Below are 23,183 nucleotides of genomic sequence, written 5' to 3'. Positions count from 1 at the left end.
GAATTAGTGTGAACCTAGAATCAACTGTAGGTCAGGAATATAGAGATGACGTGTACGTAGCTGCTTCCTGGGCAAGTCAAACTTGGTTTGCTTATCTAAAGGTTACAGAAGGAAGTTGGCACAGAGACTGGCAACAAGCTCTGAGAATAACCCAAGTGCAGCGTCTGAGTTCCTGAGGACAGCAAGTCTGCATGAGTGAAGTCACTTCAGGACATCTGGCAGCCCCTTTCTCCCCTGCCTAGTACACAATTTGCTGAAGACGCGCTGTACGTGGTTGGTCTAGACACATGTGGAAGACCACCTCACCCCTGTCAGGACTGCCTCTTTAACCTTGAGGTTTTGTAATAGAAAGTCTGATTATGGTGTATGGTATCGTACGGTATACACAGGAGTGAATATCACCTGACTTTCCAACGCACAGCCTCCATGGGTTGTCTTATGCTGATGACCCTGGATGTTACAGCAAAAGACTCAGAGCAGCACTGAGAAGACACAGTTGGTGCAGCCTGGACTTAATGCTGTTCATGGTTCTGTTATCCCAGGTGGCAACTTATTAGGTTAAGTAAAACTCTAATTCAATTATGTGTCAACATGAGAAAATATTGACTTACCTTAACTGAAGGAGTACTAAAAGTTAATATGTTGAGGAAGTTCAAATGGTGTTTTTTTTTTTTAACAAGTATCTTGCAACAATAGCTAGGAAAGAAAAATCAGCTTTTGGAAAATGTGTGGAAAATACTCACTTACCTTCTTTCCCAGTTGGATACAAAAGGAATATTGTATGTTAATATTTTGAGGACGTTCAAACATTTTTCACACTAGTATCTTGCAAGACAAATTTATTTTCCAGTGCTTGGATGAGTTTATAAAAGTTTGAAGAGATGTCATAGCAAAATATTTGCTAAATGGTGATATTTTTAATACGCAATTTAAAAATTGTATGATATTAAAAATTAGAATATTGTATGATTGTTAATCTTATTCCATAAGGAAATCAAGTCTCATATTTTCTTAGGCTGGTGTTCTTGCACAAGACAAGTCCTTTCACTCTGTTCTATCACCTCCATCTTGAGTGACCTCTCCCCTTTAAAACCACATCAAAACTTAAAATGAGCTAAAACTTGGACTCCACTCTAGAGTTTTTCTGATTCCATACGCATTAGAACATGGAGCCTGTATGTCTGGTGTCCAATTGTTTGGATCTCCTCGTCTGTTGTAAGCTATATGCATATGGGGACACTGCCTTGTTCTTCTCTTTTCTCTCCATCTCCAAGCACAGTGCATTCTCCATATTAAGTTTCAGAGAACTTTTAATGTAGGAATTTAGGAATTAGAGTACCTTTCATTGGTTGAAATCTTTGATTTTTGAGGAAATACAATATGTGCACCTTGAAACAAAATCACTCCATATTCTACATTTAAATTCTACAGACATAAGATGTAAGGGAAAAATAATGGGACCTCTAAAAACTTTAAATCACTATTTCTCATTATTTTAGATGCTCAGTTTCTTACTGCTATTTCCTTCCTTTTCTCTGTTGACTCTAACAGATATCTGAGCTTTGAATTTCTTCAAGGCATTTTACTAAATTGCATCGGGTTTTCTTCACATAGCTGCTTGGCGTAATTTCTGACAGAGTATTGTAGATGCTAAAGGTGCTGTTGAAAACACTGAACTAACTGTTTTAGATTAAAAATGCTTTCATTTTTCTGAAACACATCTTTGGCACTTATTTTCATTGCAATCAGTTCAGTGTCACAAATATTCTGTTCAATTTGCAAGATTGCCCAGGTGCAATGCCCATAAATACCCTAGAAATTCAGAGACAGACTGATCAGAATACAAAGCACTGGACTTTGTGCAGAGGGCAAGGCCAAATTTAAGACATGCAAGGATCAAAGATGCTCTCGAATTCTCCCTAAAGGCTCCACCACAGGAAGGTGGGGGGAGCATCTTCAACAGTGTTGGAAAGTTCCTGTTGTTCCATTTCTGCTTGGCGGCCCCTGTGTATGATCATTACACGGTTTATGGGGCCTATTGCAAGACCCTAGACAATTCTTGAAGTGCCTGTCCTGACTCCTGACACTTAACTCCTCTTTCACCCTCGACAGTATTAACACAGAAGGTAGAGGACGCTTACGTGTATTTGCCACGTTAGTAAAGGGACTTGAGAATGTGCTATTAGTTCATCAGTGAAATCTTGACATTTTAAATTGATTCCATAGGTCTGGTTTAGCAACCGCCGTGCAAGATGGAGGAAGCAAGCTGGGGCCAATCAACTGATGGCTTTCAACCATCTCATTCCGGGGGGATTCCCTCCCACTGCCATGCCGACTCTGCCAACATACCAGCTGTCGGAGACCTCTTACCAGCCCACATCGATTCCACAAGGTACAGAAGAAGAAATCAAAATGTAACTTAAAAAAATATGTCAAGGAATTCAAATGTAACTTTTACTTGCTTTCTCTGGTGGATATTTCATAAAGGCAAGATTCCTTTGTAATGTCGACACTGATGCTTGCTTGCATATCAGTTTTTTCAGGGTGCCCTGAATATACCTGTCATATTTTAGAAACACGGCTTGCTGTATGACAAAGCTGAATCTCTCTAGATAAACTGTATGGTAACATAATACTACTGCAGTATTTTAAGACAAAACAGCCTTTCTAAATAAACCTAGGATTTGCTTTTCTTTTGGAAAACTTTTACCACATTTCTACTCCAGTTGCTAACTAACTGAAGTTCTACGGTGGCTACTAACTGTAGTAGGAACAGAGGAAAGAAAACCTTCGGGAAAGTCACTGTTTGTTAGTAGCACATGAACTAGATGCTAAGACTCAATTATTTTAGATCATGAGAGACAACAAAGTAGGTGCTTTAAAAGTGTGTTTGCTAAGAAATTTGCGACTTGGGGTTCTTTTACTAATTGGTGTATTGCCTCATCACGTTCACTGTCCAAACAGGCGTGTTAGTGTTGTTCTTGTGATTTCTACACCTGCACTCAGGGTACCATGAGAGTATACACGCCAATTGTGTACTTGGAAATAGACACAGAGAGAATCTGTGACCATGTCTGCTATGAACGATTCTGTACCTGTGTATTAAAAGATAAGTTTGCAATGAACATTTGGTTTGATGACTGTACGGCACTGATGGCTCAGTGACTTGTCAGTGAACCGTCTTTGCATCCCTGTGCAGAATCCTGATTGGCTGACGACGTTTTTCATTTCAGCTGTGTCGGATCCCAGCAGCACCGTTCATAGACCTCAGCCGCTTCCTCCTAGCACTGTACACCAAGGCACTATTCCTTCGAACCCGGACAGCAGCTCTGCCTACTGCCTCCCCAGCACCAGGCATGGATTTTCCAGTTATACAGACAGCTTTGTGCCTCCATCAGGGCCTTCCAACCCCATGAATCCCACCATTGGCAATGGTCTTTCACCTCAGGTCAGTCACATGGTTTTAGACAGACAACCTGCTGTATACCAGATCTGAATTCTCTGCGGCAGTAGTATAATGAATTGCCAAATTTAGACCATAATATATCCTTTATACAAGCCACATGATTTCAGTTTTCTTGCTTCCTTTCTCTCCAAACTTCCTACTGGCTGCATCCAATGTTGTGGCTTAGATTTAACATCCAAGTGATTTCTAACATAATCACAGACTTCGTGTTTAGTCCTGGCTGTCTAGGCGTTGTCACATGTTGTCTTCTCCATCTCGGGTCTGGGCGTTGGTTAAGAAGCTCACCAACACTGATGGATTGTGTGTGTGTGTGTGGTTTTTGCTTCAAATGATGGTTGGTCAGCTGGTAGAATGATAAGAAAAGCCACCTTGCACCAAAACAGTAAAGGTTTGACAAGAGGGTTGGAGAAGAAGCAAACAAGTTGTGTGGAGAGATGCAGCTGATGACCACAGAACTCTGGAATCAATGGATTCTAACAGCACAGATTAGAAAAGTGACTGCTCTTTGGGAATATATAAAAATCTGAATGTTGTGATTGTTTTTATAATTTGCATTGCGCTACGAGTTTTTCTTGGGAGATCATATTAATAAATGGCCTTGACAATTGCATGTCAGAGGGGTGGTTAACTTTCCTACACGAGGCATCTGTCTCAGGTTGACATTATTAGCAGTTGGTTAAATACAGATTGCTTGATTTTATTAGGGAGCACTTGGCCCAGGTGGTGAGGAGAGCTGCCCACTAAATTTGGAGAAATGTCACAAAGGGGTTGCAATCTATAATTGCAATCAGGAATCTCTTCAGGGCTAAGAGTGAGAGTTTTAACAGCTTTATCTTTTCTCTACCTCCTTTCTCCTCTCGGTGGTTAGGAAAACAGAGTGAAGCTCAGAATGACACAAATGAAAAGTGAAAAGACAATTATAGTCAATTACACACTAATCACTGACTATCACTGCTGCCTAAGCACCAAGAGGGCATCCTAATAGGCAGAAAATGAGATTTTAATGGCACAAAGGGTGGCCAAAATAACGACTCCTCTATCTTTGCCTTCTTGGTTTTCTTCAACTTGCGGTGAGTGTTTAGGGCGTGGAGCTCCTGGGCTCTGCGCAATGGTGATAACTCCGAGCAGCTGAGGAGTTCAAAGCCGCTGGAGTTGAAAAGAATGGACGGCAAAGGCAATGAAATAAACATTTCTGCCTAAAGGCAAAAGTTCATAAATCCTTTTTTTTATAACAGTAAATGTAATTAAGTTTCAGATTCCTATAGGACATCCTGGGAGTTGGAAAAAAAAAGGGAGAGAGAGAGATGCTTTTAAAGCTCAACTGAAAAATGACAACATGAAAACAATGAAAGTACTCCCAGTAGGAGTTGAATGCACTAAGTTTCCAAGTACTGGCATTTGTGGGTGTGATCTGCATGAAAATGACGGACTTATATCAATAGAGTCATTTTCAAAAATACCCAAGCTCATAGCCTGTGAACTTATTCCGCAGTCTAGAAATAATATCAGAAGTAATTGTTGAGATTTTTAACATTAGCTTTTTGGGGCCAAAGGAAAAAGCTTCTTATGAACATGATTAGTCACAAGTTTCAATAACAGTAAACTTCAACCCTAGCCAATTCTGTCAGGGAAGAGCCAGGATTCCATCAGCGTTTCTTAGTACCCATTTTATTCCATCATTATAAAAATAACAACATGAACCCAGGTTCTGTAAGTGAAACTGCTGGTTTCTCATATTTTCAGATGCTTTTAAAGCTCAACTGAAAAATGACAACATGAAAACAATGAAAGTACTCCCAGTAGAAGTTGAATGCACTAAGTGTATTATCTTGTATAAGTGTATTACATAAGTATTACATAAGTGGAACTGCAGGAACTTGATCTTTAAACTGTTAATCCTTGACTTCAAGAAGCCTGGCTATAGTTCCAGAGTTGGTGGAAGCGGGGAATCGTTCCAACATTAAGCAATGGAAAATTCCACAGACAATTCCCCCTGTTTTTCTCAATTCTATTTTACATATTATGCTAATTCCTTACTTAGAACACTATGAAGATCCAGAATCCTTTGCATCACTGTCACGCATTTCCATCTCAAACCTCCACTTGGAAACCATGCTGTGCTAGTTCTCCTAGTCTCCCCAGTGGGTTAGGAAAGTGACAGACACCCGGAAGTCCCTCCCCTACTTTCGAGGCAAAGAAGGAGAATATCAGTGTTTGCTGAACATACTGCTCAAGCAGTGGAAGAGATAAGGTTAGAGTCATTCCTGTAGCCTTCGAAATTGATCACTTCTCCTGACTGCCTCTGTTTAGGTAGTAGGTGCCAACACTAGCTTTGATTATCTAGAATTATTAAAAATACTGTAAAGAAAATCATTAAGGTAAAGGGCTAATGGCTAACTACCCAATTTACCAGTAACTACAGAAGAGACTCTTTGATCTCCTGGCTAATTTCTTTCTTTCTTTCTTTCTTTCTTTCTTTCTTTCTTTCTTTCTTTCTTTCTTTCTTTCTTTCTTTCTTTCTTTCTTTCTTTCTTTCTTTCTTTCTTTCTTTCTTTCATTTGAAATGCAGATTTACAGAGAGAAGGAGAGAGAGGAGAGAGAAAGCTCCACTGTGGCTGGAGCTGAGCAGGTCTGAAGCCTGGAGCCAGGAGTTTCTTCTGAGTTTCCCATGTGTGTGCAGGAGCCCAAGGACTTGGGCCATCCTCGACCTCCTTTCCCAGGTCATACATAGAGAAGCGAATTGGAAATGGAGCAGCTGAGACCAGAATCGGCACTCATAAGGGATGCTGGTACCACAAAGTGGAGGATTAGCCTGTTGAGCCATGGTGCCGGCTCCTCATCATTGCTTTTAATCACTGCTTTTTCTGCGGAAGTGCTTATTAATATATTGGGTCCTATGATACTAGCAGTGGAGCCACTATAGTGGTTACCACTTTCCCCCTTCCTTCCTCCGCCTCTGCGTAGTGATCTAATATGCAGACCAGCCAGGTGAGGCCCAGAGATGAGATTTGCTGCAGACCTTGTGACTAGTGGGAGGGAATCGAGACCAGCATCTGGAATGCTTGACTCTTGACCTAGGAAGGATCTTGACCGCTGTAGCTGTGTGAAGAGAGAATAGGAGGGTTAGGAGGATTTAGTCATATTTTCAAATGACTTAGTGGAGACTAGTTTTCTAAACTTTGGGAGTCAAGTTAACTGACATTCTTTTCATTTCTAATAATCATAGCACCGCATGTAGATTGTAGAAAAAGTTACCTTTAAGAAATATGTTTAAGGGAGAAAAAAGTCCCGTCAGCACTATTAATATTGTTGTACATCATCTTCCAACTCTTTGTGTCATGGCTTTTTGAACAATCTAACTGACATAGTGGTGCATATCTCTTTGCTTTTGGATTTTTCTCTATATTTAGCATCCCCAGCTTTTTCCCACTAAAGAACTTAGGCTGGGTTGCAAAAACTGAGTCTTTATAATTAGCGTCTTATACATTTCTTCAGTGGAGGCCATTTGACATGCTAATTATATTTGTGCATTTCATTTGATTTTTTCTCCCTGTGTCCTTGAAATGAATGTGCTGTTTCCCACCCAGACCTGAAAATCACATGCTGGAATGTGTGTGAAACACTGTAGAATGGGCTTGCTGGATTTTGCTCAAGGAAAGGAATTTATAGGCAAGCCTTAGCATGGGCAGAATCACTGCTCCCTGTTGCTTCATTTGAATCTGAGTTAGAGAGAGGTGGGCTTGGAGGATTCCCAGCGCATGGCTGAGTGTGAAGCAGCGACTATGAGAGAGCACACCCATCTGGCAGAGCAGATAGCCAGCAGTAGATTCAGGTGTCCTTGTGACTCTTCATCTCAAGATACTTACAAAAGGCCTTTAACAACTTTGCGCATATCCTTCCTTAAACTGCTGAAGGAATCTATGTAGTTTTCCTTGTTGTAAGAGGATGAATGCTAAATTGGGTTACTCTCCGGTTTTTCTTGTGGAAAAACTGAGGCCAAGGTAGCAACAACTTCTAAATGACAGAGTGAGTCTCTCAGACAGAAGAGCCAGATCTCTCCCTCTAACTCTTGAGTTGTTGCTAGTTCTCTTAGGAACCCAAGTTACACAGTTCAGTGGCTGGTGTCAGCCAGAGCAAGAATTATAATGTGCTAGCAAATTTTCGCTGGGCTCTAACTGAATATTAGGCCTGATTTTCCTGCAGGCGTGTTTGAATGACTTCACAAACGTGTGGCTTTCCAGCCCACTGGAGGCCGGTTCTGTCAGTGAACTTGAGGCAAGAGTCTTGATGATGAGTAAGAAGGCGGTAGACTGATAACTTTGGCATTTCTATCTTTTGAGTAGCTGCCAACCTGAAAACCCCTGCTAGGTGATAGGGTCTGTACGTTGACATGAAAGCCATTCTGCTCACTCGGGTGAGGATTTTCCCTTGGAGCAGCTTGCAGTTCTTCCTGAAAACTTGTGTTTTCTTTGTGTGGAGAACAACGTCAAACAAGGGAAGATACGGAATGTGTATTGCCTTACCCTCCCTCCCAGATATTGTGTTCCTATCGCCTTCCTGCGTGTGCACGAGGGAAGAGGATGCTGAACTGGAATGTAGAACTCCAAGGAAACACTACCATGTGCTCAAGACGTGAGATAATTAAAACTCGGCCCATGTTCTTCTAATTAACCCCCCCTTTGCAAGAAACACTACCCTTCCTGCTCCCCAACCCCCAAAACATACATAGCCAACCCCCTCCCAAACAAGACCAATTAAATTAGGGCACTTTTATCACTGCATGCCCCACCCTGACCCTACTTCTACAAACTCCACAGTTCTTTGGTGACAACTCCTAATGATTTCTTCAGTCAAATTCAGTATCAGTGGGCAACAGGGTTTCCTGGGAGATGTTTTGTTGTTCCACAGTGTACAAAAATGGGCCAACTTGGCTGCATATAGGATTCATCAAGCATTGCAAGTGATTCTTCAAATGTTTTGGGTTTGGTAAAACCTAAAACACATTTTTGCCAAGCACTTGGCCTCCTTAATTTTTCAAACTGTGTATTTTAGGGAAAATTTGATCCATATGGTTTTGATTCATTTACTTTTTTTTCCTGATTCATTTACTCTTATATCATTGACATTTTTTTCCTGCAGAGCCATTTGATATCCAAGAAGCTTTCTGAGCCCTTTCTACATTCATTTTAAACCTTTTCCTTCTTAAAAAGAGGAAGTCCTGTTTTTAACCTCAGAGGCCCTAACTTTTGAGCACCTCTCCATTCAACAATACTTAAAAATACATTTGGTATAAATCTGGATTATTATGAACACATTTTATGTTAAGAGCAAATGGGCAGATTTTAGTTTCTAGTTTATGAGTGAAACCAATGACAAAATAAGAAAATAGGCTTAAATTACCGAAAAGATTTGTTTTAGAGAATGTCTAACTGTTATTAATAAATCCCATGGTAAAAGCTTCCAAATCTTGTCCAGTCTTGGGTAAGGTAATTGAATAACCTGTACACCTGTCCTATTTCATGGATAATCTACTGAGGAAGGAAAACACTCTCATAAAGATGTGTGTACCAGGCTTGGAAAGGCTTGAATGTTTGCTCACCATTCAGCACTTCAGGAACAAAGAGTTGGTCTGCAGAGCTCATCAAGCTGATGGGCCGCTGGTCTGTGAAGTCTGGCTGGATCCTCGCAGCCTTGTGCTGATGAGGTTTACCGTCTCCGAAACAGATCTGGACAGAGCAGGCAGATCTCTTACATGACAAGATTTTGATTAATAGCATCAGATTCCGGGATCAACTTTTGTTCTTATTCACATCTTACAAAAGAAGACCTTTAATTCAACCATCCATCCAGTTGCTCTTAAAGAATAATATTAAAATTGAGATTATTAGTGTGTAATGTATGTAAATTGCATATTTGGTGTCAGCTACGGTTATTAAGCAGCCTCTCCATTTCATGCATATATGTATTAGACTATCGTGGTTCCTTTTCAAATTAGATTTCAATTGCTCAGTACAGTTCCTTTTGACAAACATTTGTTAATCCTGAAACTTATTAGGGAAAACCATTTATGTGTTAATATGTGTACACAAAATTCAGGGCTGCTTTTGATTTTGCTTGTCATTTTTGGGACCACATTGTTAACATTGATCTCAAATTCTCTAGCTGCCAGGCAAAATGAGAGCTGTCTGTCCATCCAAGGTGTAAGGACTGACTTTAAATATCAGATTGGTGTGTGTGGAGGGAGGGGCAGATGTGTGGTGGTTTAAAAAAAACTGGTTGAGATGGCTACTTTTCTATTTTACCTATTACAATAAAAACCTTTTCCATCATAGCATGATAATTCCTTGCCCTTTTCTTGGACCGTTAATATCCACAGTGTTTATTCTGATGGTACAGGCAGCTCTTGTAAGAGTATCAGTTTCCAAGACATGGTCAGGCACGTATCAAGAATCTGTTTGGTTCTAGCATCTTGCAGATAAGCCATTTCCTTTTTTCCATTTTGTACTTAGGTTGCAAATCTGTGTCCTTAGTCCACGTTCAGCACTGTGAAGAACAAGGCCAGCAGGTGGCCGGCCACCAACCCATCCACACAGCCTGTGATTCCTCTGCTTTACACTTTCCAGAAATTCATCTGGGGAAGAGAAAGGAGTGATTTTGATTAAAATGATTTGTTGGGTGTCAAACAAAGCTGGGATGGAGAGACATTCCGTATGCAAGTAACAGCCTCCCAGGAGCTCGGACATCTCTCTGCTTCTTTTCTGAAGCAGTTCATGAGCTCATTAGCAGGGTTGTGGAAGTTTCACATGTTTACAAAGGCTCATGAATGAGCCAGTTTCAGCTGCACAGGAAGAACCGTGGGCATTTGTGAGTTTGTGTTCTGCCATACTAGGTTTTTGAGATGCTCTGCTTTGTGGTGAAATTTTTCATGTGAATTCATTTGTTGAATTAGTGAGGGCTCTGATTGACCTGGTGCCTTTGGTTTCTTCCTCGAGGCTGTGGTTGCTACCCTTGAAGAAAATGAGGAGAGCCCTGGCTTATGTCAACTCTAGCCAACGTCTGTGAATTAGTTAAATTTGGACAATTGTGGGAGAAATGACTAGTTGGCCAAAAATCTGCTTTAGAAAGAAAGAGAGGGAGAGGCAGCTTTTGCCTGAATTTTGTGTGTCACTGAAATAAGCCACAAGAAAACCTTTGCTGCTGAATTAAATTTTTTGTGATTGCTGAATTGATTTACATAGAAACTGTCCGCTGTATTCTGTAGAATGTTGGGCAAATCAAATGCAACAACCTCTAGGTTTTTAGGCCCATTTGAATTTCTGTAGCAATTGAGGGGGAGAAAAATTGAGTGTGATTGCTTGCTTCATCTTAGAGTAAACTTTAGAATAAAATGTTTTCCTTTGTAGTCAGCAATACACAGGAAAATCGTGCTAGATTCTGGTATAAGGTCAATGGTCTGAATCAAGCCTTTATATGTGGCTGGAATGCAATGTAAAGCTTTTAATTTATTACTGCATTTGCAAAAATGGCAATATCTACCGAAATCTGAATACTTGCATATTTATTCAATTAAGGGCTGAATGTGTGCTTTGTACTGCAAGCACAGAACTGGATTCAGTTATTAGTTGTGTACTTTTTTTGTTTGTTTTTTTGTTTTTTTTTCCTTAAAGAATCTATCTCTGCGAAAAGGTCTGGGTTTCATCAGAGGTGTATATTTTTCCATGTATAGTATAATATTTTAAAATTATCCCTGACATTTAGCTCGAGGTCAGTAAACTAGAGTTTCTGAGATTAGTGATTGCATTGTCTCTGCTGATCAGTGGAAAATACGGCACATTGAGTCCAAGACAGTAAACTTTGCACAACAGAGCAGTGACTAGTATTTCTTAGTTGTAACATGACTGCACAGCCAGTCCGCAGCACAAATCTCACAAAGGAGGCAGACGTTGGAGAAATAGCTATCCTTACTCACCATCATAAAATATTGGTGCCTCATGTGGGGCAGCAACAATCTAGCTAGCCAGTGGAATCTGTTCTGAGATTTACAAATACATCTTGTAGAATGGATTCTCTGACTCTCTGAGAAAAACGCCAGTTCAATGGTAATGTTTGCATGACTCTTCCAGGTAGAATGTCTGCTTTTTACCCCTGGAGATGCCACAATACTCTATTTATACCTGGCTAAGACACAAGCTATACTAATTGTATTACAATGTGTCTGTCCATTTATGTCCCCTCTGATTACCAGCTTCTGGAGTAATGGTACTATTGCTTTAATCATCTTTGAAGATCCAGAAAGTAGGTGAAGTTGAGCCTCATGATAGAAACATTTTCCCCCCAAATAAGCTTGTTAGCACAGAAACTAAGGGAAAATATCTCTATGATTTGGTGAAAGATAATAAATATAGATATAGATGTCTCTCTTGCCTCATTGCACCGTGTCCTGCCAAAGGCTCTGACAAGTTTTGCTGTGTGGAAACATACCTAACTATTTAACTCAGTAGTCGCCAATTTGACCATGGAGCCCTTTTGTTAAATACCTAGCTATCAGATTTTGAGGAGCATTTCCTAGGAAATGCTAGATGACAGAAACCACAGCAGGAGATCTAAGTTGTTAGCCATCCACTTCTGCCATGGTTACCTCAAACCCCTGGCTCCTCCCAGGTGGTGCTTCTTTCTAGTTAAGGTCTGATGTTGTCTCCCACCTCAATGTCTTGCCAGTCCTCTATGTAAAAACTCAGTGTATGTGGATTGGGGGACTAATTTTAAAGAAGAGTTTATAAACTCTTAATTGTGGCTAGATAGGGCAGATAAGGAGTAAGTAAAGAAAGAAAATTCCTTCTTAGTAGGTTGTCTGTGTAAGGCACTGATCCAGAGCCCAAGCTCAACAATAGTAGGTCTAGATGAGACTTCAGTCCCTGCTAGCGGTGCATTGTCACATCACTTGTTGACACGTCTGTTTCAGCTTCTCAGACTTCCAAGGAAAAAGAAGGGCCTTATCAAGTTATAGCTACTGCACAGTTGATCAAAGCACCAGTAAGTCTTCTGGTGGAGAAGTGAACACAGCATCATTATGGATTCACTGTGCCTGGAGAAGGGTAGCGGGGAGGAATAAAGTAGATTGGGATCTAGTTCCATGGTGCTGCAGGGTCTGGTTCCCAGGAGACTGTTCACAAGCTGGGTTCTGTGCCTTAGCTGTTCATGTTGCTACTTGGAACGTTCATTCTACTTTGCTCCAAAGCTTGTGAAATAAACCACGAAGAATTTCCTAAAGAGTGGATTCAGCCTTAGACTTTTGCAAGAATGTCCTGCACCTTTCTATGCTTAAAACATATTCTTCTGATCTTTGCTCACCAGTGTTACACTGAGCTCAGGATCCTTGCATCTTTCCAATTGGTGTTTATCTCAAGGACACATCTTTCTTTGCACAGAGTAGGAACACTGTTATTCCAAAGTCTTCAAAAATTTGAGAAGGGGTCTTATGCCATTGGCTTTTGGATACCCACAGAAATATTTGCTTTCATCACATGATCTGGAAGAAAAAAGAATCTCCCTTGCTGAATCAGACAATGATTTCCCTCCTTTTTCAGCCCTCTCAATGGCTACATTCTATGTTGTTAGTGTAGAGTGGAGTAGAAAATTGTAAAGGAATCCTAGTATCCCTCTACTTGGCAGGGGCAGAGTTGAAGGTCTTTTTATTAAAAGACAGTGTGGACGCCCAGGACTCAGCAAGGGTTGCTTCTATTAATGGTTATTAGGGTATACTTGTCTTGAATTTCCTGAAGATCATTCAAAATTCCCTCTAATTGAAGATATGTAGAGTACTCAACTTGGATTCCGCCCCCCCTCGCCCCAATGTCTAGAATTCTAAGTCCCAAAGATCCATTAATATTTAGTGAATGCATCCTGAAGCAGTTGTGAAATGAAACCAAGATATATGTCTGATTTTTCACAGTCATGTTCTAAGACAGATTTCTGAAGGTGTGATAGGCTTAAGTGTACACTGTTTAGACGACTACTGTGGTTGTGAGAAATTTCCTGAAACAAGAAGAGTTAATAGCAGGTAATGTCATTCCTCCCTCCAAGAGTTTGAGAGTCTCTGTGTTATGTGATGAATGAGGGTATCTGACCTGCATCTGTTTTTCATTAGAATGGAACATTGCCCTGACATCGTTAGGAGCATTTGTCAAGATTCCCTGGACAGAGCTTCTGTAAATTACATGCTGCAAATGTGTCAGGGTCAGATAAGAGGATATCATTAACTCCCCCAAGTTTACTCAAGGCTCTGTCAGTCCATCTTAATATGTTAACAGCCAGCAATATTCCTTGAACCATTTTATTATATTTTTCATTCACAGAAGAAAGATCCATGTATGCCGTACCCCCCATACTGCACATGTTCTTCTTTCATAAATCAGATTAATTATAGACGTGGTCACAAAGCATATTAAATGCAGGCATGCGTATAGGAATTAAAACATATGAGAATTTTATTTTGCCCATAATGGGTCTAACACAGTCAAATACCAATTATTTTAACTGGCATCCTTTTTAAAAATTTTTCTTAATGTACTTATTTTATTAGTAATAAGTGGATGTGGAACAATATTGTTCATGATTGGCTATCAGTAAATTACCTCTACATAGACCTCTTACAAACCATTTCTATGCTAATTCTTTTCCTGGATTTATGTTTTTGACATCAATCCCTAGACAAGATCATTATTGATTTAACAGCTTAGTTCTACTGAGAAATACTAAACATTCTATAAAAGTGAAACAATCTGAAGTTGTGACTTCTGCAGTTGGCCACAGGACGGTGGATGAAAGCATAGGTCGTTCTTTGCATTTAACGGGAGATAGTACGTACTGTGGTTACTCATACGCAGGGAATGCTTGCTCCTTCATCATGCATTAAACATAGCTCCTTGCAGAATATGAGCTAAGGATTAAGCTACAACACATGACATAGTCGGTGGGACGTTTTACATCCACTGGTTTTCTCTCTGTTTAGGTAAGGGTCAGCTGTGCCCTTTCCATAACTCTCAGCTTGGGTGAGAAGGTCACCATACAGACCTTAAGAGAAACTTCTGCCTTCAGGCAACTTCCCCCTTGCAGCTTTCAAACAGACAGGACCAAAAATCTAATTATTTAGATGTTAATCAACTGCAGGATAATTCCTAAGGCATTTGAATCCGAAGACATTTTCAGGCAAGTCTTGCTGTTTAAATCCAGGCTTTTTCAGCCTCAAAAAGGCAGTCTCTGAAATTTAACCATTCGTTAACTCGTAACACTGGAATTGACAAAAGACATTTAATAAACATTTTAATTTTTTGTTTGGTTCTGAAAATAAAGTCTATTCAAATAAAAAAAAAAGTTGACTTAGTCAACTTTTGGAGGAACGGTTGCAAAGCTTAAAACAAAGTCCTATAATTAAAAACATTTTTAAATACCAGCAAAGTGTATGTTATTAAATGTTAAATCAGAAGAACTTACTTAAGAACAAGGAAGAAAAGAAAGGAACCAGAATTCCATCTAAGGAAAAAGGAAGCTTCTAGATGTACAAAATAATTTGTAAATCATTTTAGGTTTCTTATAAACTCTGAGGACTTTCAACTGACCACCAAACCATAATGCATGTGCCAAGACAAATATTTTTCCAGACATTGTTTCAAATGTAAATCTGAATTTTGTCCATGGTTTTTCTCTTTTATATTTAATCTTAGAATAGAAAAATTAATTCAAGAGAAACATGGCATGAAACAATTGTAAAGTTAGTTTTCCTGAACCATGTAATCTTCAATCAAGATGCAAACAATCTGTTGGGAAGTTTGAAACTTGAGAATGAATTTACAGAGACCTTCTGAAAATGTTCCTAAAAACGCCAAAAAAGTGCGACCACAGCGTTCTAAGACTCTGGATGTGTTTTTAAAGTTTGTTCATAAAACAGTTTAAAAATGGCGTGTGGGAAACATTTTGGAAATGCAAATTTAAAATCTATTCACAAAAATAATTTTTCATATGTATCACCCAAAAATTGTACAAAACTCAAAAGAAAATGCACATTTCATTTTCTTTAGCAATGGGACAGAACAGAGGGTTTTTTTTTTCCCCGAGGAAAATTCTTGTCCTTGCGTCTCCTGAACCTAGTGAGAATGCAGTCAGTATTCAGGTGGTCTTGAATTTATTTTTTCCCCCTTGGAAATGGGGAAAAACCAGTCAATTGTACTTCCTGCTTTTCCCAATTAACCAGGCATGGGGTACAAAATACATCCTGGTAGTAGAAATAGCTTTCTCATGGTTTAAGAAGGGGAAAAATCCATCTTACAACAAATTAAGATTTTAGGTTAGACTTTAAACAATAAATTGATGTAGGAAAAACATGAAGAGAAGGAATCCTGACATATTTTTGAAAAGATAGTATGACTGGAAGACATTCCGTAGCTGTACCGAGGGAATACTAAGAAGTTTGTTTACCAATTTCTTTGTGCACCAAAAGAAATTTCCACGGCTTCCATTGAACCACATGAAACACAAAATAGCTCTTAAAGAAACATACATGAAAGTGTAATGGGACCCTTCCACAGAGATTTGAGGTTTTAAATTATGCCAGTGAAAAGTAATGCCTTTTCTATTGATAAATTCACTTTTCCATCAAACACACTTTAAAAAAATGTTTTAAAAGACAAATTTTTAAAGAAGTCTATATTTCTGAAGTTTTCTCAGTGTGCAATATTGCCACAAGTGACGTCATATTTACTCATCCCAATTTAACACCAAATGTAGGAAAACGTTAGTGCCTCATTGTCCCTTTCCCTATACAATTCTTGAAAGCGTGATTCTAATAAATGTTTACAGCAGTGGGAACATGATCATGTGGAAGAAAAGTCCACGTCCCAGGATTTTTCAGGGAAAGTAAACCACCACCCTGGTTCTCTTGGTTCCCTCACATTATCCTTCAACACTCAAAATGTTGGGTGCTGAGCCGCTGCTAAGGTACACTTGTGATTTGGGTCACCTGCGGGGATGTCTGAAAGGCATTCCGCCGTGGAATCTTTGAGGAATTCTTTCTCTTGCCTTAGAATATGATCCTGCTGAGATGACTGTATCTTTTTCCATTATCTATTGAACTATTTTAAAGTTGTGAAGTTAAATCCTCTCCTGATAGCTTTCTGACTCGGCAACTGAGACAGTTTATCTGGTCATTGTAAGCTAACATTTGTTCACAGCAAGAACTTATTTCTTCTCCTATAAGATCTTCATGTTGCCTTGTCTCCCATCCTACCCTCTCACAGACAAGTTATTGCTGCCTTCAAAATTATGTATACAAGAAATATATGACCAGGGATTTTTAAAAAATAATTTAAAAATATACTTATAATTCACAAATAATGTACATATTTTGAATAACATTTTATTCTAAAATTTCAATTCCTAGTTGCGCATAGAATATCAGTTTTGCCCCCAAATGACTTGCTGTTAACTGAGTTTGAAATAAGTGTCTTAATGAAGGACATCAATAATTTAAAATATATTTCCTTTTTAATCCACTCTTTGCTACCTTTCTACTCCGAGCTTCTGCAGTTACAGTTGCTTTTTCCAAAAACTTATTTTTCAGTAAATGTGGTAGATTTCCAGTAGGAGGCTTTCCTCGTGTTACTGTCCCCTTTCATGAAAAAGTCACATTTTTCATTTATTTTTCCTTTTCATTCTTGCCTGGCACACAAAAATGTATTCCTGATTAAAAAGGCGTGTGCTTGGCATGGAACAGCCTCCCGCTTAAAGACTTTCTAATACATATCATTAATTTGGGGTGAAATGAAATAATGTGTAAATAAGTATATCAATTGAAATCTATGAATTTTCCAAGTTTACATTCCAAAATCATCTGCATATGCTCGAAGAAAATTGAAGAAGGAAAACAGTCCAATGCAGAATATCTAGGGAATAGTCACTGTACTCTTAGCTGCTTTCCAGGATTTAAACTGAGGGAGAGAAGAAATTGTCTCAGTGTCAATAGTCTACAGCCCATGGAGAACCTCTATTCTAGCAAATTTGTATCTTCATGGAGTTGGCAGTCCTATTTATTGATTCTTTATTTTGTGACGTTCACTTTCTCCAAATCCCCAACAAAACAAAACTGTGTTCGGTGGCAAATGATGATTATTTTAGAACTCAACTAACTTAACGGAGTTAACAATGATATTTCACTACTCATCTCAAGAAAATTTAGATCTCCTGGGCCTGTCAAAATCTTGGCATCACTGTGTCACATCTGTCACTTTACCTACCCTGGTCCACGTTTCCAGGCGCACGGACACACACACACACACACACACACACACACACACACACACACACATGCACACACACACTTAAAGGAAAGTCCCTGGGGAAGAACACTGAGAAAGAAATAGGAAGCAGTATTTTGCTTTTCTCTTTCAGCTCACTGCAGCTCAGCTTTAGCTTGGGGCTGATGTTGTGCTATAGCAGGCAGGCTAGCACCTGTATTGCTAGAAACCCCTAGAATCACTGCTATGAGACTTGGCTGCCCCACTTCCAACCTGGCTCCTTGCCAATGGCCTGAGAAAGCATTGAAAGACTGTCCAGGTACTTGGGCACCTGTACCTATGCAGCAAGCCCAGCAGGAGCTGCTGGCTCTAGGCCTCGGACCAGACTAGTTCTGTGTTGTGCAGTCATTTGGGAAGTGAACCAGTACAGGGAAGATCTCTCTGCTTCTCTCCCCACCCCTCTCTAATTCTGCCATATATATTTGTTTTGCTTTATATATATACATATGTAAGTATATGAAAAAGAGCTTAATAGAGGGTTTAGGTAACTTTTTAAAAAGACTTCAGTTTCAGATTCCTTGGTTCTAAAATCTGAATTAGGGAATTAGGAGAGTTTCTGGCTTGTCAGATCAGTCCCTCATCCTTATCCCCAATGCTCCCATTTGCTGGAATTCTTACATCCAGGTCTGAATTTACCTTTGAGCAAGAGATACTCTGCCATTAGTACCAGCACCTACAGTCAGGGCTATTTTCTTTTTGTCCTTTCTACCTGCTTCATTGACTTTAAGCTTCCTCAAATAAACTATTATTTAGAATTATTCTGGAAACATTGGGCAGTTAGGGGCCCTGCATTTTAAGGAGGTGTGTTCTGTGTTTCTCTTCACACAGCAACAGGTTTTTCCTGCAATGGAGTTGCACAAAAGAAAGAAAAATCACTTTCTCTCTTGTGTGGCAGTTTTCCAGCTGCAAAATCAGTCAGGCCAGGGAGCTTGAGTTTGCAAAACATTCCCTGCGCTGATCAGAAAGTTGTTCTGTTACCATGTTGTTTTTCTAAAGTTGTCTTACCCTCCAGGGTTATTTATAAAACTGAACTTTGGAGAACATGTTTGTATTCAGGCTTGTCCTTCCTTTTAACATGTCTTTATCACAACTGTTGTTTCAGAGAAGAAATGAAAGGATAAATAATGACGGCTGTCACTTGGAGATTGTTTAGATTTACTCATTTGACACCCAGTCTGTACCAACCACTGTGTTAGATGCTAGGATCTGAAAATGAGTGGATTACTTCTCCCAAAACTCATGCAAATTAAAATAGGAGGCAGAAATAGAGATTTCACCATGAGAGGGCAAAGAAAACCATAGGGACCACAGGAATGGAGGAACTGGTTATAACTACTGAAGAATTGCCGGGATAAGGGGACCATGAAAAAAAGACACGGGGGTCTTAAAAACCTATGGAAAAAGAGTTTGATTTAGAATTTAACTAACTTTTTAAAAAATTGCCCTGTTTAAAGTCACGTGTAAAACTAGCAGATGGGAGGTGTGATGGATTAGGTCTGCGTACATACATATATTTTCTTTACGAGTTTCTCTCTTATCGCTTCTTTCTCTGAAATTCCAGCCTGATTTTGTTACTGGAGACATGATGATTGTAATCTCTCTCCCACTCTTTCCTTCTCCTTTCTTCCTTTCCTTTCTTTCCCTTTCCCCTCCCTGCCCCCCATTTCTTTTACTGAAACTGCAGTCAGATGTTAATCACTGGGAATGGTATAATAGCTCTGTCGCTTCGCATTGAAGGACCAGTTTTTCAGACAACAGTTAAACAGATTTCCAAAGAAAAGGGAATTGGAATGTTCAATTGTTACTGTAGCTACAGGCTACTCTGTTTCACCCTGAGCTTTAACTTCTTTTCCACCGCCTGTGTGTTTCAGGTAATGGGACTTCTGACCAACCATGGTGGGGTACCTCATCAGCCTCAAACAGATTATGCGCTCTCTCCTCTCACCGGGGGCCTGGAACCAACCACCGCCGTGTCAGCCAGCTGCAGTCAGAGGCTAGACCACATGAAGAGCTTGGACAGTCTGCCAACATCTCAGTCCTATTGTCCACCCACCTATAGCACCACAGGCTACAGCATGGACCCTGTCACAGGCTACCAATATGGGCAGTATGGACAAAGTAAGCCTTGAACTTCTAGGGGGTGACTTCTCCTGGAGAGGAAATACATTCAACTCTTGCTTCAGAGGGGGCACCAGAGGCAGACTTAAGCCTTACCTCCTAGGATTGTTCCCGTTGCAAAGCCAGCCAAATGCTCCAGCAAGGCCTCCTTGTATAATTATTTTCTTAGCTGATGTCAACAACATCTTGCAGTTATTAATTGCTGAGACGTGAAAGCTGATTGCCACGAGGTAAAACACAAGAGCTGGCCCAAATGCAATAACCCCTGGCATTGGAAACACATGTTTTTAATGAGGTCAGCTCAAGGATCATATGGAGTGTAATCCCAGGGACACAGACTTGTGTCAAACTTGTCTCAGGAATAAAAATATTAGTCTCGATCCTTTGATACTATGGTATTAAATATGACATTGTCAGCCTGTAGCTGATATTGCCCCTTACTGTGAATTGTCCCGGCGTGACCTAAAAAGCTGCATGTGCTTTCTTACAGGTGCCTTTCATTATCTCAAGCCAGATATTGCATAAGTGAACTGTCCACTTGGAGTGAAAACCGGCCCTGTTTCTGGTCTCTACAGCTTAGACATGAAGAATCTTCTCAGAAAAAACAAAACAACAAAGCAAAACAAAACAGCAGCCCTTTGGGGAAGGGCAGTGCCAACAGGAGACAAAGAGTGACTGATTTTCTTTCTCCAGTAGTTGGTTTCAGATTCTCTCCAACACATTGGACAGAAGCGATGGAGAAGAGGATGAGGTGGAGCAATAAAAGACAAATGCAGCATTTTAACGCAATGATTAGCATGGCTATATTTCAAAATATCCCAGCTCTTTAGTGCTGATGATCGAGGACCTAAACATTCCATATGTGTGCGTGTGTGTGTGTGTGTGTGTGTGTGTGAGCTTGTGTGTGTGTGTGTGTGTGTGTGTGTATCTGAGATTTACCAGGACTTCTAAGCTACAGAAGGAGAACACCCTCTCACATATTTGATGTCCAAGTCAGAAGCTTCTACAACTTCAAAACTGCTCCTTCATGAAGCAAGAATGGAGGACTCCTTAACTTGTACACACTGGAAATTGATATAAAAATAAATGCCACCGTTTTAGGAAGCTTGATATAAAGGACCTCCAAAGTAAATTATTTGTTATTATATGCTCATTTGTAATCTAGTTGTCAGTATGCAGCCCAGGCAGGATATGGGATCCTAGGGAGGAAAGTGGCTCTTCTTTTCTGGTGTGGGGAGAGGTGTGTTGCATTTTTCTCAACCGTGTTCATTTGGAAGTCAATCTGAGTGGTGGTGAGGGCATGGTGAGAAGAAGTGACATACAGTCACACATCCGCTTATCAGTGTGCAATACTGTGTACCTCACAGATGCTTTGGCATGGCCAAGGTGATATAAACTAATCCAGAAGTATATTTTTGCAGGTGCTTTTGTTTTCATAGCCTGTAACTCATGATGGTGGAATGCAGTGATGTTTGCCATTTGCTGGACAACCAACACTTGGCATGCTCCTTTTGGTTAGAGACTGTCAGAGAATAATAGTTTTTAAATGATGACGTTTACATTCTTCTCTTTCCTACAAAAGGCAGGGCACAAACAGAAATTTCCATGTGGCTCTCATGTGCTTTTAAATTATACAATGATATCCAATACTGAAAGATTATAGGAGCTGAGGTTTACATACATTTGTGTGGTGACATTTTAGAATGTCAATAAATTCATGCTTTGAAATATTAAGCTGAACGAGAAGGTGGAAGGCAGTGTTATTTATTTCTTTCTTGGAACCATGAGTGAGGTAGGCACAAATACATTCCTTTTAGCGTTAAGAACTATGACGTAGTGAGTTAGTGAGACTAGACATAGTAGCGAGTTTAGTTCATGCATTGGTTTTAGAGGATGATGGACCAGAAGAAATACTATCTGTGTTGCAGCCTCAACCAACAACAATGTGTTGTAAAAAATGTCTTTCATGTAAAAAGTGCAGTAAATATTTACTATTTATAATGAATAAAGAGTTATGAAAACTTGTTTAACACTGCTTTTTGAGGGGGGGGAGAAGGGACTGGTGAATGTAATATATAAAAACTCGGATATGGAAATCCTGGTGAAACAAGATTATATTTCTTGTAGTAATTTTTGGATGGGAATATTACATGAACTAATATAGTTATATAAGCCACAATTGTTTTTCTCTTGAAAGGTTTAATTGCAGTTTGTACTTTTTCAAGTGTGGAAGCCAGTAGAAGCCTGCACGTCGACCACCCTGCCTCTCTCCTTGTCCCTCCCCCGAGAGTTGTTAAGTCTCACTGGGAAGTGTGTTTTCCTGAGTAACATGTTCCATAGTCATCTTCAAGAGTCCATCTCCATTGAAGTTTTTGATGAAGGCATTCCTATTTATTTCAACAATTTCACTCTTCAGGAAAAATCTTACTGCCTGCTGCATTGATTCTTCGTTCTTCCCCTCTTTCCATCTCCCTTCCTCTCTTTTTCCTGCACAAATGTGCCAGGCACGGTGCTTCACATTGGTGTTATTCTAGTGCACACAGCCTATGTGAGTAAAGCAGAGGCGTGAATGCATAGTATCAACAAGTGTGAGCGTTGCTGTCGTAGGAGAATCCACCCTGATGCCCTTGAAGCTTTTTTTCTGGAGCTTTGCATTCCCCCTAACATCTTTTCTGAAGCTGATGGTGTCTTAGGCATTCCTCCTTGGCAGATGAGGAAACTGAGGCCCAAGCAGCTTACATGAGATCAGTCTAGAGCACATTCGGGATTTGAACCCAGGCAGTCTGATTTCAGAGCCTTGGTGCTTAAACTCAGGTTCTTATGTGCAAACTGGTGAGGGAAGCCTTCCGATCATGAACATCTGAAGGGACCTTATCCAATTCAGAAGCTACCCATGTGTGACTATTTACTATTTAAAGTAATTAAAAGCAAATAAAATTCAAAAGTTGGGGTTTCACCAGCCACATATCAAATGTGCCGTAGCCACCTGGGGCCAAAGCTGGTATCTGCAGCCGTGTTGCCGTAAACATATCTCAGTGTTATTGCTGAACATTCTGTTGTTGGTCAGCGGACCTACAGCATGTGAGTTCATCTTTTCAAAATCCCAAGGACTTGATTTATTAAAATGTCTTTACTCTTTTTAGCTCGCATTCCTTCTGATGTAGTCTGTTACTCTTTCTCTGACAATCATCTATTGCGACAATAGTACACGGAGAGGAAGGGAAAATGATCAGTACTGAAGACCTACTGTG

At 39.9% G+C, this 23,183-nt stretch overlaps 1 protein-coding gene across 4 annotated transcripts in view; it reads left to right on the top strand.

Annotated features, from left to right (window-relative positions):
* Positions 1–20,695, top strand: part of PAX3 (paired box 3) — a 91,675-nt gene extending 70,980 nt beyond the window's left edge. For 2 of the 4 annotated variants that reach the window (XM_040982780.1, XM_040982781.1), the window contains exons 6-9: positions 2,227–2,392; positions 3,234–3,448; positions 19,686–19,932; positions 20,423–20,554. In XM_040982780.1, coding sequence (XP_040838714.1) covers positions 2,227–2,392; positions 3,234–3,448; positions 19,686–19,932; positions 20,423–20,457 — 663 coding nt within the window. In that variant the 3' untranslated portion in view covers positions 20,458–20,554. Of the gene's footprint in view, positions 1–2,226; positions 2,393–3,233; positions 3,449–19,685; positions 19,933–20,422; positions 20,555–20,628 lie in introns of those variants that run through there. The other 2 variants (XM_040982779.1, XM_040982782.1) reach the window with 2 other exon arrangements.
* The last annotated feature ends 2,488 nt before the right edge of the window (positions 20,696–23,183 follow it).

Source organism: Ochotona curzoniae, unplaced genomic scaffold (genome assembly GCF_017591425.1).
Source record: "Ochotona curzoniae isolate NIBS_2020 unplaced genomic scaffold, NIBS_Ocur_1.0 contig_3643, whole genome shotgun sequence".
Lineage (NCBI taxonomy): Eukaryota > Metazoa > Chordata > Mammalia > Lagomorpha > Ochotonidae > Ochotona > Ochotona curzoniae.
The sequence above is the reverse complement of the archived record's forward strand: the minus strand, read 5'-3'. Positions and strand labels throughout refer to the sequence as shown.